We start from the raw sequence: 14727 nt of genomic DNA, 5'->3' as shown, positions 1-14727 counted from the left end.
CTGCCTTAGCTACTATCACACTACAGATATACAGCTATGAGGCCCTAGATCTGGAGTTCCTAGTCCAGCGTTTCTCAACCTTTTTTAGTCGCGACGCAGTTTAAAAGTGTGCAAAACCTTGAGGCACCCCAATCTACAATGTCATAGATTTTAAGGGGACCCCATGCAAAAGCTCACGAAAAAGTGGGTTTCCTCCTTTATACCACGTTCGCCCTTCAAATCAAAATTTACCCCTCTTCAAATCAGAGTCATCCTCTGCATCAGGTGCTCCCTTTCACATCAGAAGCCCCTCTTTCGTATCAGACTCCCCCCTTTACATTAGGAACCCCTTCACATCAGTCTTCGTTTCCCCTTCACATCACAGTTTCACTACCACAAAATTTTGAGGCACCCCTTAGGAAGCCGTAAGGCACACCAGAGTGCCATGGCACCCTGGTTGAGAAAGGCTGGCCTAGGCACCCTCACATACCAAGAAGCGCACTGATATTCTCAGGACGAATTCAAGACAAAAATTAAACTTTTAGGGTATGCCTTGGGCACAGTTAACATTTCCAAATATTCCCTATAACACAGCAGATGTTCACTTTTGAGTTCAGGTCTACTTTAATGAAAAATAAGAAAAAACCTATAAACAGCTCTTTTAGAATTATTTTAGAGAAGGTAAAAAAAATAAATTCCAAAGAAGGAAATAGGAATAAAATCTGTTTGAATATATTATTTGCTGCATGAAAGGCCTCAGTAAAAACATGGCAAGTCTAATTAATGTTTGAAACTGTTGCCGCATCATAAACCCCCACAAGACAGGAGTATATGATGGTAGGAATATTTTTACCACCTGAAGCACTGAGCAGTGATGGGCTCCACGATCGCCTAACACATCAAGCCCTGGCGCTTATTAACACCTGTCTAAACGCATGCTACACTTTTCAACACATTCTTCTACTCTTACCATCTGTAATTAGTCTACCTGTCAGGGAGACACTAATAATATTGCGATGCTGTGTGTTATATTTTTTTTATCACTGTTTGATGGATTTAATAAGTAGATGACCTTTTTATATTTGTCTCCGAGTGAGCGACATAAAAGTAGCTGTTTGCACATAAGGAGCATCTCTGAAGGGAAAAAATACAAATGCTTAAAAAGAAATTAATTGAAAATTTCAAAGTGGGGTGAAAATCCTTTCGAAGGGTCAGTCCACCCAAAACTGTCATTTGAGGTTTGTTTAACACTTTCGTGCCCAGAGGTAACTAACACCTAGATCTGGCAGCATCTGCGTCAGTGCCCTTGGCAATAACCCCGCATTGCAAGGATTAAATGCTCATTTATGTCCGGGGTATCTTGGTAAAGCAGTTTTAATTACATGATCCCTGTTCCCGCAGGCTCACTCCACGCTGCAAGAGCAGCACCCGCGGCCTCTTCCTGCTGACACTCTGGAGGTTGGAGGTCAGCTGAGGTCATCAAATACAATGCCGGGTCCATAGCCCTGCATTAAATGGGAGGATGCCAAGGTACAGTTCACCAGCCAGAGAGTAGGATAGACAAGGTGCGCTCCGACTGCTGGGGGAGTGGGGATTAGATAAGTAAAACTGCTCTACCTAGGTACCCTATACCTAAACAAGCATTTAACCCTAAAGCTGGCCATACACCTATCGATTATAGTGGTATTTCTTTTGCGCCCTCATCAAACCGTTGTTCGATTTCCGCTCGAACACTGCATCATGCACAGACTAATGTCGATTATCGTTCGTTGGCAATACTAACGGTCCGATTTTCGCTGATCAACATAACTTATTTTTATTTGCGCACATGCAGTGTTCATGTTGCGATTTTTTGCGCACGAAAACGCCACTAATCCATCAATTTTTATATGATTTTAAAAAAAGTATTAAAAAAAATCGTTGGGTTCCTATCAACTCATTGTTCGAAAGACCATTTGTGAATGATTTCTGATCGATAATCAATAGGTGTATGGGCACCTTTACACTGTGGTGGCAGATCCATTGCAAAAGGGTTTTTTTCTGTTACAAAAGTTTTTATTGAAGTAACAAGAGAACACGAGTCACAACAAATGGGGAGCTTTTTCTCTCTGGAGAAATGCCTTACAAGAGAACATAGCTAAACCTTTTGTTGGCTATGGTTCTATTTTGCAAAGACAGCATATAGAGTGCTGCGGCTCGCTATGTGAACCAATGCGGCAACCGAGAAATAATCTTGACAATATTGTCGGGATCTGCCTGATTGACAGCTGGCTCTGCCTCTCTAGAGCCAGGGCCAGCTGTGCCCGCCTCCTCCCCTCCCAATGAGCACTGGAGGAACAAAGAGAGGGGAAATCCCTGAGGGGATCGGTGACAGGCCATCACTGCTCTCTGCAGGTAGAAGCTGTGAACTGAGCTGAGTTTGTGGTTCCTTAGTTCTTGAGCTATAGAGCTAGCGTATGACAGCTGCAGTGTCAAACGTCGGCTTTAACTATTGGTAGGAGTACATTTCACTCTCCCACTGGTTCTCCTTTAATTCTGTGTTATAAAGCAGTACAGACAGTTGTTATTTTAGACATTGATAAATTAGGTCCAATGCACATTACAACAGTTACTATCCTAAAACTGTTAATTTCTTCATTGGGTTACAATAAAAAAAATTTCCATTTTCCCCTTGTGTGGGATAAAAAAAAAGACAAAGACATACTACAACAGTAGCCTGAACTGCTCTTTACTTGACGCCATGCTCAGCCTATTAGGAAGCGAGTTGTTTTTTTTGATTTACAAGCTAATAAATTTTTGATGACTGGTAACTCCTATAAAATTGCTTGGGTGCTGTCTACATTGATTAATAATTCCGGAGCATCAGGCCTGTCAAGAATTCACACATCAGAGTAAATTACTGCCAGGAGTATATTAGATCTCCCATAAAACGAGGCATAAAGAAGGGTGACTTGGTAATTTTATCTTGCTTCCTTTCACTTTTTTCTTTATTTATATTCGAAACCATCAAAGACAATTGTGTCTTTGCTGCGCAAAACTGTAAATGCACAAAACGGTAAGAGGCTGAAGAATAAAACCAAAAGCCAGGGAACGGCAGTATAATGTAGCAAATGTTTAAAGCAACCCTGTACTTTGTCTATTCAGGGCAAAGCAAAAGGTTTGCTGTATAGTCGCCCCCCTCCTCAGCTATAGATACTGGGGGGAATTTATCAAAACTGGAGCAGTCAGAATCTGGAGCAGTTGCCTGTGGCAACCAATCGGCTTCTCTCTTCAGTTTGCTCAGGTAAGATTTGAAAGTGAAAGAGAGAAGCTGAATGGCTGCAGTGCAAATCTGCTCCAGATTTTGTCTGCTCCAGTTTTGATAAATTCCCCCTCAATGTACCTTCCCTCTATTAAATTCCGGTCCATTGGCTTGCTAGAGCCCAGTTAAATAACAAGTACTTCCTGGTATGGCGGGGCTTGCCTCTTTATTCCTCTTCCTCCCATGATGCAGCTCTGATATCTCAGTGGCCAATTGCCAAACTCGAATGCGGTCACATGGGGACAAGGCCCTTAACCCTGTAAGCTCTGACCAGTAATTTACAGTGGAATGCTTGAGAGGTACTGAAGACCGAATGGGATGGACGGGGAGCAAATGGAAGTACGTACCAGAAGTGGACCGTACTGTCCTTGTATGAGAACACTTTAAAGTGGAACTAAAGTAAAAAGAAATGCTAGTAGGAAGAAGAATTGTTCCTTCCTAAAGGCACAAAACTACCACATCAGAATAAGGACCTTTGTGCAACCCTGGACTCCAGACGAACAGCTAAAAATACAAATGGGAGGTGTTTTACCAGCATAATTCACATGTCTGTATATTCAGTCCCAAGATTTACGCAGCGCAGCCCTGTCTAGCAGAGCAAGATATTTGATTTTCTCTGTAGCAGTTAAGTAACACTTACAGGTCTTGTCCCACCCTCAGGTCTGTGACTGGACAGTAAACAGAGAGAAGCATCTGACTGATGAGCTCATCTCTCTTCCACTCTGCTCTCTCCTCCTGTCAGCACATGCTGCTTTCCCCAGCCTGAGCTCTGTGCATTCAGCCCTGAGATTTTTTTTTTTTTGCAGCCTTGTCACACCGCCTCTAACAACCTGACTAATGCAGCTTAGCAAGCAGCACAGGGAGCAGCAGTCAGCTGAAAGGAGGAGAAAGCAGTGTGGCAGAGAGATGAGCTCATCAGTCTGCTGCTTCTCCGTTCACTGTCCAGTCACAGACTGAGGGAGGGACCTGTAAGTGTCACCTCCCACTTCCAGCCCATGACTTGACTGTAAAGGGGCAGCAGCACATTGATCATCTTTTCCGCTACTCCTCTACTCCTGTCAGTGTGTTCCTTGTCAGCACTACTGCACAACTGACACTTTTTTTTTGTCCTTCCCAAGCTATAGGCTACTATTTAGGGATTACAGGAGCTGATATTATGTCATATCTAGGTACTTACACTAGCTTACCATTAAGGCCCCATTCACACTGAGCGACATGAAAATCGCGCGATTTTGAGCAATATTGCGCGACATCGCGCATCTTTTTCCTATTGGGCTGTATGCAATCAGGAGCAATATCGCTCGAAATCGCTCGAAAAAAGGGTCATGTAGGAGCGACAAGCTACCAGCGACGAGCTACAAGCGATATTGAGTGACGAGATGTGAACAGCTCCATTGAAATGGATTGGAGAAGCTACATAGAGCGATATCGTGTGGAAATATGAGCGATATCGCTGCAAAAATCGCGCGATAAATCGCTCAGTGTGAACGGGGCCTTAACCATTCATGTCATTTTCTTTTTTTATTGAGCACATAACTGCATTAATAGGTGTTTTTCTTATATCCAATTGGAGTTCAGCTTTGTTTTAGTTATTTTCCCCTTAACTCCTGATCTTACTATCAGGTTTCCAGGACTGATAACCACTTAAATGAGCACCCGTTTCCTGGAAAACCACCAACTAAGGGGCAGCAAAAAAAAAAAAATCCCTCCTAAGCAGCTGGGTTGAAGTGCGCAGCTTTTTGCTGGAAATTCCTCATCTTCCGTCACGTAATTAGTTCTGAAAAATAACCGGAGCGGCAGAACAGGCTGCCTGGCTGTTGGGAGGGTGACTTTATTATGTATTCAGAGGTACACTTATTGGACTGCGTCCACATATTGTGAACAGTAAATATTTTCATGGACCCCCTTCGGGACAATTTGCCAATATGCTATCGCCTCAATTTAACAGTTGGCAAACTCAACAACTAGAACAAGCTACGCAATAAGTAATGAGCATTTTTTCACCCTTTCTCTTTTAATCTGCCTGCAGACTTTGTAATATCAAATGCATTTTAAGGAAAACTTCCTATTCAATTGAAAAATGATATGATGTACAAGCTGTTATGAAATGTTCTAGTTTGCTACTTGATTATTAACAGTATGTGTGTGTGTGTGTGTGTGTGTGTGTGTGTGTGTGTGTGTGCGCATTGCCCGGCCAAACAAAAGAAAAAGAAAATCACACACTTTGATATTTCATTGGACCGCCTTTAGCTTTGATTACGGCACATACTCGCCGTGGCTTTGATTCGATAAGCTTCTGCAATGCCACAACATTTACTTCCATCCAGAGTTGCATTAATTGTTCACCAAGATCTTGTAGTGATGATGGGAGAGTCGGACCTCTGTGTAAAGTCTTCTCCAGCACATCTCAAAGATTCTCCATGGGGTTAAGGTCTGGACTCTGTGGTGGCCAGACCTTGGTGTGGTGTGGTGGCCAATCTATGTGTGAAAATGATCTCTTATGCTCCCTGAACCATTCTTTCACAATCTGAGCCGGGTGAATCCTGGCATTGTCACCTTGGAATATGTCCATGAGATCAGGGAAATAAAAACCCATTGATCGAAAAACCTGGTCATTCAGTATATTCAGGTAGGAAGCGGAGTTCAATTTTTGGGAACATAACGTTGCTGAACATAGAATCATAACACTGCCTGAAATCCAGAGGGTGACTTTTCTTTTGGCCGTGCAATATATATATATATATACATACATATACATACACGAACACAGTATATATTGTTTTGCCAGCTCAGAGGAAGCAACATCTCAGAATGAATTGGCAAAGTATGAAGTTTGTCATTTTTAAGGACGGCTCCCTTTTTAAGGGCTAGCTGCCCATCTTATCCACCTGATAAATATATGAAAGAAGATCCTAGCTTTCCGAAACGATCTGGCAAGAGATCTTGATTGTTACTTGACTGCCCTCTGGGAGACAATCCTTCCCGCTGCCTAACAACTGTTGACTTTTCCATCACGGCTTTAGCTCAGACTCGAAAAAGGTCAGACAAGGAGACAACAGTCGTTAAGAAGTTGTTGACCAGCGGCTGTTACGCTCGTCAACATTCTGCTCAGACTCCCGTCTCTTTTACGACTCTCTCAATAATATTCAGATTCTGCCAATTCATCTACTTCCCAAGAAATTTAAATCACCATTGACAAGATGTAATGATGGATAATGACGACTCCTGGACAATGGGATGACAACAGAATGTATTTTTTGTCTCTTACTTCCTGAACCGGAGAACACAAAGACTGATTGTCTCTCCGGAACAGATAGGGGAGTAAGATTAATACTGAAAATGTTCCAGGACATCAATCTTCTTTAACCATGTCAAAATACACGCAGAGACCTGAAACTGCTGCTCTAGGAGCTTCTGGATAATGAGTAAAGTCTAATTTATCAATGTGCTGTGCCCCCAATAACAATCTGCGCACATCATTAATGGAAGTTTCATGGCAAAGCTGCAACAAGAAGACTATTTAAAGGGATGCTAGGAATGAGTTTGCTTTATCGTATACATCTGTAATAAAATGGAAGTATTAAAAGGCTGAGCACAAGGAAACCGGCTTGCCAATATGCTCTAGACAGGAAACCACATAGTTGTCAGCATTTGTCAACCAGGGTGCCCCCAAAAGAGTAGACCCCCCCGCCCAGCCCAGCATAGCCTGCAGGAAAAAAAACAAAAAAATGATTTATATATAAAAACCTCCAGCAGGTTGCAGCACTTGTATTTGTAATCAAAAATAGTTACAGAAGTGTTTCCATATCAATGCAATAGGTTCGGGTGAATATATTCGCCCTTCCTCAGCCAAGAAGATATCACAGTGAATCTCTCTGAGTATTTCTTTGTTATCTTTGAACAAGACATGTTCTCTTTTGGGACACTTTGGTTGCCAGCAAACACAGCATTCAGCCCCGGTGTTGTAGATCTAATATATATATATTTTTTTTTTTAAAGAAAAGTATTCCGTTCCCAGGTTCCAACAGATACAATACATATCAGACTTAATCTTATGCTAACAATTTACACAAACAGAATTTACATATGTGTCACAATGCGGCATGAAACGAGGTTAAGTAAAAATTCACCTTGAGTTTTACCATTCCAATACATACAATACAAATACCATCAAATCATTTCGACTTTGTTGGTTTTATTTTGCAGTTGTGCAAAATATGTACGGGATACGTATTTTTTTTTTCAAACCTTTGACTACAATTTTCTAACCAAATGCGAATAAAAATGTGTGCATTCAAATCTGTTTTTAAACTAAAGCCCTACCTGTCCCAAAAAAACTGTGTATAATAGGTTAGGTTAGACCAAAAAAGCTAAAAGTTTTAAGAGTGGAACTTAAACATCTCTGGAAAACAAAAACCTCAAAATGTTTTAGAGAGTAAAATGCTCAGTTACTGGAGTGTTAATTAAAAACCCCATGGAAAGTATTTATAGAGTAATTGACAAGGTAATGCACATGTACTTGTACTGCTAGCTTTGCCCCCAGCATCTAGGCTTCTGGTCACAAAAGGGGTTGCACTAAAGTGCATTAGATAAAAGCTTTAGGCCCCATTCACACCAGATCCGTTGCAGGGACAGCGAAAAAGGAATGAGTGTGAATGGGACCGGTTCACACTGCTATCCACTCTGTTTTGTTGCAGTGTGATGAAAAAAGTAGAGCATCCTCTACTGTTTTTCAGTACATTGTAATCTAACGGAACAAGAATGGATGTAATGGCAAAAGGAAGTAAAAAACCCAAAAACATAGATGTTTGTTCACTCAGGACATGTTAAAAGTAAAGGTTGGCAAAAAAGAAGAAAAAAAAGGAAGTTAACAGACGTTGAAACAGTGCGCTGTTGACTTGTAATTTCCTTCAAATTTTAGTGTGAACGGGCCCTAAAATGTATGTTTGGGCAAAAAAAAACAAACCCCAAAGCATACTCAGTACATCACTGCAATACATGCACGTTTCCCCATGTTTATCGCTTTAAAAATGCCACAAATACAAAGAAATTTAAGAAATAGCTGTTGACCCTGTCGGAAATCCAGTAAGCTGGATTAACAAAACTGTTTGGGTTTTTGTGTTTTCAATGCAGCAGAGGCAGAGCTGTACTCTATATACAGTATATAGCTCTGTCTGTCCCCACCCCTGTTTGTCCCCCTCTGAATACATTGATTTCTTTCTAAGCAAAATGTTGCTGCTGCCTGAACTCTCAGGAGCCTGCCGGCACAATACTTCTGTAGGGAAAAAGCTCTTGGGAGATGTAGTTTTTGGGAGGAGGGTGTCCTCATCAATAGGAACTGACCTAGGGCACCTTGCTGATCTCTCTTCAAAGCAACTGCACCAGCAAGAATTTCACAAGCCTGGTAAAACCATAACAGGGAGGAATCAATGTTATTTCTCGCTACAGAACCAAGGTAAGTTTACAAAAAATGAATGCTGGGATGAGTTCTAGAAGGAAAAGGGAGGTTTGGGTGGAGATTTGGGCCACAGCTGGGGACAAGCACAAGTTGTTTAGTGATTTCAAGTATTTACAAACCCTAACAATGATCTTCTGTTCTTTGCTCCCCTTTGATGTGTTAAATATACCATTGGAAGCTGTTGATTCTGCCAGAAATTCAGTCAGCTCATAAGTTCCTGTGCATTTTGCATTGTTATCAGCCCTGACTACTTCTCTCTGCGGACAACGGAAAACCTTCCTACTGTAATAAGGAGATGCGGAGGTACTAACTCCAACCAAGCCGATGTTTATTAGCCGACAACCTACATACAGGATGATGTTTATTAAAATATAACCTGTGAAACAAAATCAAACTTAATATTTCATATACATTTTCATCAATATGTGTGACAGCATAGGGGAGTGTGTTAGAAAACATTCTCTGCTTGCATTGACAGTTCTATACAAAGTGGGAAGGCATGTCACATTCTCAGCTGTTAATGAAGTTCACATGTAAATAGCCTTCAAGACTAATTCCATCTTTACCACCATGTTCCATGGGACACTCATATTTAGGACATGCGACCAACAGGGCGCCAAAGAGAAGAAATTTGAGGAACCAATCTTGAGGACAGTAGGAAGCCTGCAGGAGTGAGGTATAAGGTATGCTTTTTAACGGTACCCCAGATGAGCATTTACAATTCTTGCAGTGCAGGGGAAGCCTCAGTGCAAGGGTAGTTTTGGATTACTCAAGATGCGAGGATTACATCATCATTAAAGATTTTAAAGGACTTTATGTAGCAAACATTTTTCTCTGAGGTGACTCAATATACATACATAACATAGATGCATAAACGTACACCCTTGTCGGCAATGCCTTTCAGTCAACCATCAATTGTGATACTGGGCAGCCTCACATACATACATAAATACATGGCGTGAGGCCAAAAATATTGGCACCCCTGCATTTCTGTCAGATAACGCACTACTTCGCACAGAAAATTGTTGCAATTACAAATGTTTCGGCATTCTCATGTTTATGTCTTTTGTTTGTATTGGTATGACACAAAAAAGTGGAGAAACAAAAAGCCAAACCTGACACATTCCACGCAAAACTCCAAAAATGGACTGGACAAAATGATTGGCACCCTCAATTAATATTTGGTAGCATAGCCCTTGGAAAAAAAATTACTGAAATCAATGGCTTCCTGTAACTATCAATGAGTTTCTTACACCTCACTACAGGAATTTTGGAGCACTCTTCTTTTGCCAACTGCCCCAGGTCTCACAGGTTGGAAGGGTTCCTTTTCCCAAATGCTGTTTTGGGAACGCTCCACAAGTGCTCTACGGGATTCAGATCTGGACTCATTGCTGGCCAGTCAAGTACTCTCCAGCGATTTGTCTGAAACCATTTCTGGGAGCTTTTTGACGTGCTTTTGGTCATTGTTCTGCTGTAAGACCCATGACCTCTGATGGAGACCCAACTTTCGGCCCTACATTGCACCCCAGAATTCTTTGGTAGTCTTCAAATTTCATAATACCATGGACACAGTCAATGGAAGACAGGAATCACCAGCACTCAATAAGTAATGTTCAAATAGTAACGTCCATTTATTCGGACGAATCGTCACACATAATCGCAGTAACCAACGTTTCGAGGCCACGCAGGGTCCCTTCGTCGGGGCAGAGATGTGGGGTCACGCAGGGTCCCTTCATCAGGGTCACATCACTGCCCTGAAGAAGAGACCCTGCGTGGCCCCGAAACGTTGGTTACTGTGATATGTGTGATGATGCGTCCGAATAAATGGACGTTACTATTTGAACATTACTTATTGAGTTCTGGTGATTCCTGTCTTCCATTGTTGTGTGCACGGCGCAATCCGTGATTGTCACTACGAGCACCACCATTGTGATTTGGGCAGGAGACGCTGCAAGGAGTGTAGGGGGACCTACTGTTTTCCAATGCACACAGTCAGGACATCCAGTGCCTGAAGCAGCAAAGCAACCCCAAAACATCAGTGAACCTCTACCATGTTTGACTGTAGGGACTGTATTTTTTTCTTTAAAGGCCTCATTTCTTTTTCTGAAAACAGTAGAATGATGGGCTGCACCAAAAAGCTGTCATTTTGTTTGGTCTGTCCACAGCACATTCTCCCAAAAGGATTTTGGCTTCCTCAGGTTTTGGCAAACTCCAATCTGGCTTTTTATGTCTCCTACCATAGCGTCCCTTTTCATTCAGATGGTGACGTATAGTCTGAGCTGACACAGTTGTACCCTGTGCCTGAAGGTCAACTTGAATTTGTCTGTAAGTTGATGGAGGTTCTTTATCCACCATTCCAACAATCCTTTGTTGCAATCTTTGATCAATTGTTCTCTTTCGTCCACGTCCAGGGAGATTAGCTCCAGTGCCATGGGCTGTAAACTTCTTGACAATGTTGCGCACAGTGGACACAGGAACATTAAGATCCCTGGAGATGGACTTGTAACCTTGAGATTGTCCATGCTTTTCCACAAAAACCTGGAATGCAATTATTTCTTGCAATTTGGAGAAGGTGCCAACAATTTTGTCCAACCCATTTTTGGAGTTTTGCGTGGAATGTGTCAGATTTTGCTTTTTTTTTCCCTCCACTTTTTTTGTGTCATACCAATACAAACAAAAGAAATAAACAGGAGAATGCCTAAACATTTGTAATTGCAACAATTTTCTGCGCAAAGTGGTGCATTATCTTACAGAAATGCAGGGGTGCCAATATTTTTGGCCATGACTGTACATACACACACCCATTCCAATTTGTGACTATTTGAAATTGCTCCCTTCTTTATGAAGCTAAGGGAATAAGTATTCTATCACAAATGCACCACTAATGTCCATTGGCTGAACAGCACAGGGTGTCTGCAGTTGTATTCCTCAGTGAAACGGACTGTGACTGGTCTTAGTGAGAAGTTGGTTGCTGGGTAGTTATAGTGCAAATTAATAATGGATATAAGCAAAACTATAGCACTGCCCATTCCAGATTCCTAGTGAATAATTACATCTAAAAATAGCTTTTTATCCTCTCTGTAGGTCTCTTTCCTTTAAAATCAATAAACCAGCAGAACTGCTCCAAGCTGTCAAGTGGGTCAACATCCACAGTTTGATCTTGCTTGGCTGATTCTGTTGCATCAAAGTGTTGAGTTTAGTTTAAGGTTAGCGACTTGTGAAAGGATTAAAGATAACTTCTCCTCAGCCTGCTGATTTGCTTAATGAGAAGCTGGGTACTGTGACTCCTGGCATTCTTAGATGAGATGTAAGATGAATCTCAGGGTCACTTTAGCAGACCACATATTAAACCGTACCAAGGATGACAAACTTACGCAGATTCTTTACACAACTTTCTGCCATTCTTTTAAGTTAAAGGTACACTCCAGCCAAACATAGAAAGCATCTGCATTATGAATACCTGCTGAATGGGCTTCATGTTAAAGAGAACCCGTCATGATTGGCTGATGCAGGAATTCAGCCTGTAATTGTGCAGGTTTGCTTATTTATTTAGCTTTACTTGTTTTTTCTTCTGCCTAACACTTTAGCTGGAGTGTCAGAGGTCATCTGAAATCAGACATTTGCTGCCTGTTATCTGACTGTTTTCACACACATTCAGAAACAGTGTGTGAGATCAAGCAATTGAAATCTCAGCAACAGTAAGAGTTTGGCCCATTGAGTTAGGCTTCGTTGACATGTGCTTAATGTGTCTTTTTTCAATAATCGATTATAATCGATTATGTCGATTAGTTGTTGCAGCCCTAGTCCACGTACGACAAGAATTTGCAGATTCTTGTGCCTGGAATGACAGATGGCTCCGGAAAGCTGCAGCCGCTCAGCCTGTACAAAGCAATGCAGCTAGGGACAGATGACAAGCCCTGGACAGATTGAGTACAGGGATGGTCATCTGTCTTTAGCCACAGGTAACCACTGGATGTGTGAACAGTGGCGGACAGCTGTGACTCTAGTCAGCCTGCCATTGCTTTGTACAGGCTGAGCGGCTGTAGTTGTCCAGCATCACCTGTCATTTCACCCGCATGTGTCTGCAGATTATTGCTGCATTTGGGCACTAAAGGCCCATGTAAATGAAGCCTAAGGTCACCTTTACTGCATCAGCTATGACAGTCCCCATTTTTAACCCTGATAGCTTTTGCAGCTGCTTGCTTTGCTTGATGAATCCATGCGACTGCCTCTAGCCAATGTTCCCAGGTGAAAGATGTACATCAAATCAAGTGACAAGAGCCTGTATCCTGGCCAGACCAAGCTTAAATGAGTGGGCTCTGTGAGGCCGAACTTTGCAGAGTTTCTGCTTGTGTTGATGGACTTTGGTCAGCAATAGGCATATGCAGCTTGCTTTCCAGTACATTCTGTTTGCATTTGGTATCAGTTTGCGAGCTATGACTAAGGCAGAGTAAGGCAAAAATACTTCAGCAGTTATTTGTTGTATTGATGCATGTGGAATAAAGTTTGATTTTCTTTGGAAGATCATTTTGTGCTGGTTCTACAGTTTTTGAGTCTATCACAAGGATGCACGACAGGGGTGAGCTGTGCGCTTTGTGTTTCTAGTCATCAGTTTGAGAGGCTTCTGAGATCCTTCATAGTTTTTAGATTCATTTGACCTTTTTCTAGGCTTCAAAGCCACATGCAAACACAATATGATTTTATAAAGTGAACCAACCATTCTCTGAGAGTAGTAATAGAGGTTGAAGGGGTTTAAAAGAACCTTAATATTTGTATTTAAAATGGCCACTTGATAAAAATGTTACCATAAATTATCAGTACTCTTCTTCAAGTTAAAAGTAAGTGAACTGTACTTACTATTTGTAGGTTTCAGACCGTATGTATTCAAACACGTGAGAAACTCCCAACTGGAACTGGTCAGCAATCGGTGTGACCCAAGGGTTGTTCTCAGCCTTGAAGACTTGCTTTTGACCTGTCAGATCCAAATTTCCTGGAGAAAAATGAACACAAACACACTTGTATTAACACAAATTCATCCTTATGAACAGACAGCCAGTCAGATAAAATGTACAATTTGGGAAATCCTGAAAGCAACTGAAACATAATTATATTGTGTTCACATTTTCTCTCTTAACTGGGGACCATGGAAGCAAGAATCTATGGTGGTTATGTCAGTCAAATGAGACAAAGATCCAAAATGAGCTGCATTCATCTATAAAGGCCAGGCTAGTCCAGCTATGAGCCACACATGTCTGTCTAAAATACCAATGACAGATTTTGTTTTTTGAAAGAAGAAGTTTAGTAATTCAGTTTGTGTAGGAGGAAACTCAACCCTATTAAACACCTTTGGGATGAATAGGAACTCTGATTACAAGCCAGGTCTTCTCATCCAGCATCAGTACCTGACCCCACAAAAGCTCTATTTGTGAATTGGCACAAGTTTCCAAGGACATACCCCAAAACGTGTGGAAAGACTTCTCAGAAGATGTAAAGGATATTCTAGATTACAACGGGATTGAAACTAGTCAAGGGTTACAACAAGCATGAGTCAAAAAGTCACATGAGGCCCATTATACCAGTTTTACATGCCTGCTCTTTAGTGCCATAAAACCACCTTTCCAGTTTTAGAATCACCATGAGCAAGTGGGCTAGGTACCATAGTTCTGCATCTGCTTGGATTAATATCCACCTAGTTGGCCTTGTGTTTCTCAAGCAAACTTTTTTTTTTTATTGTTCTTAGTTCTTATTGCTGTCCATTGCCAAGGAATATGTAACATTTTCAGTTGCCACCAGAAAAGGCATAGGGAGAAAATCTGACAATGGGAAATCTGTTCCATTGACAGATATCTAAGAGGAGATTTACCACACTTTGGAGAGATTTTCTCTCACTTTCTGCCGTGACAGGAAGTGTAGGAAAATATCTTAAACAGGAAGCACATATGACAAAAAAACAATACAATACTGATTTTGAGGGGAAAAAAATGGACAA

At 41.5% G+C, this 14727-nt stretch overlaps 1 protein-coding gene across 1 annotated transcript in view; it reads right to left on the bottom strand.

Moving 5' to 3' along the window:
• Positions 1 to 14727, bottom strand: part of RSU1 (Ras suppressor protein 1) — a 121363-nt gene that overhangs the window by 36128 nt on the left and 70508 nt on the right. Inside the window, exon 8 of the mRNA XM_018564123.1 lies at positions 13596 to 13728. Coding sequence (XP_018419625.1) covers positions 13596 to 13728 — 133 coding nt within the window. The remainder of the gene's footprint in view (positions 1 to 13595; positions 13729 to 14727) is intronic.

The sequence above is a fragment of the Nanorana parkeri genome, unplaced genomic scaffold (genome assembly GCF_000935625.1).
Source record: "Nanorana parkeri isolate BGI_ZX_2015 unplaced genomic scaffold, ASM93562v1 scaffold23, whole genome shotgun sequence".
In the NCBI taxonomy this organism is placed as follows: domain Eukaryota; kingdom Metazoa; phylum Chordata; class Amphibia; order Anura; family Dicroglossidae; genus Nanorana; species Nanorana parkeri.
This window is presented reverse-complemented; position numbering and strand designations above follow the sequence as displayed.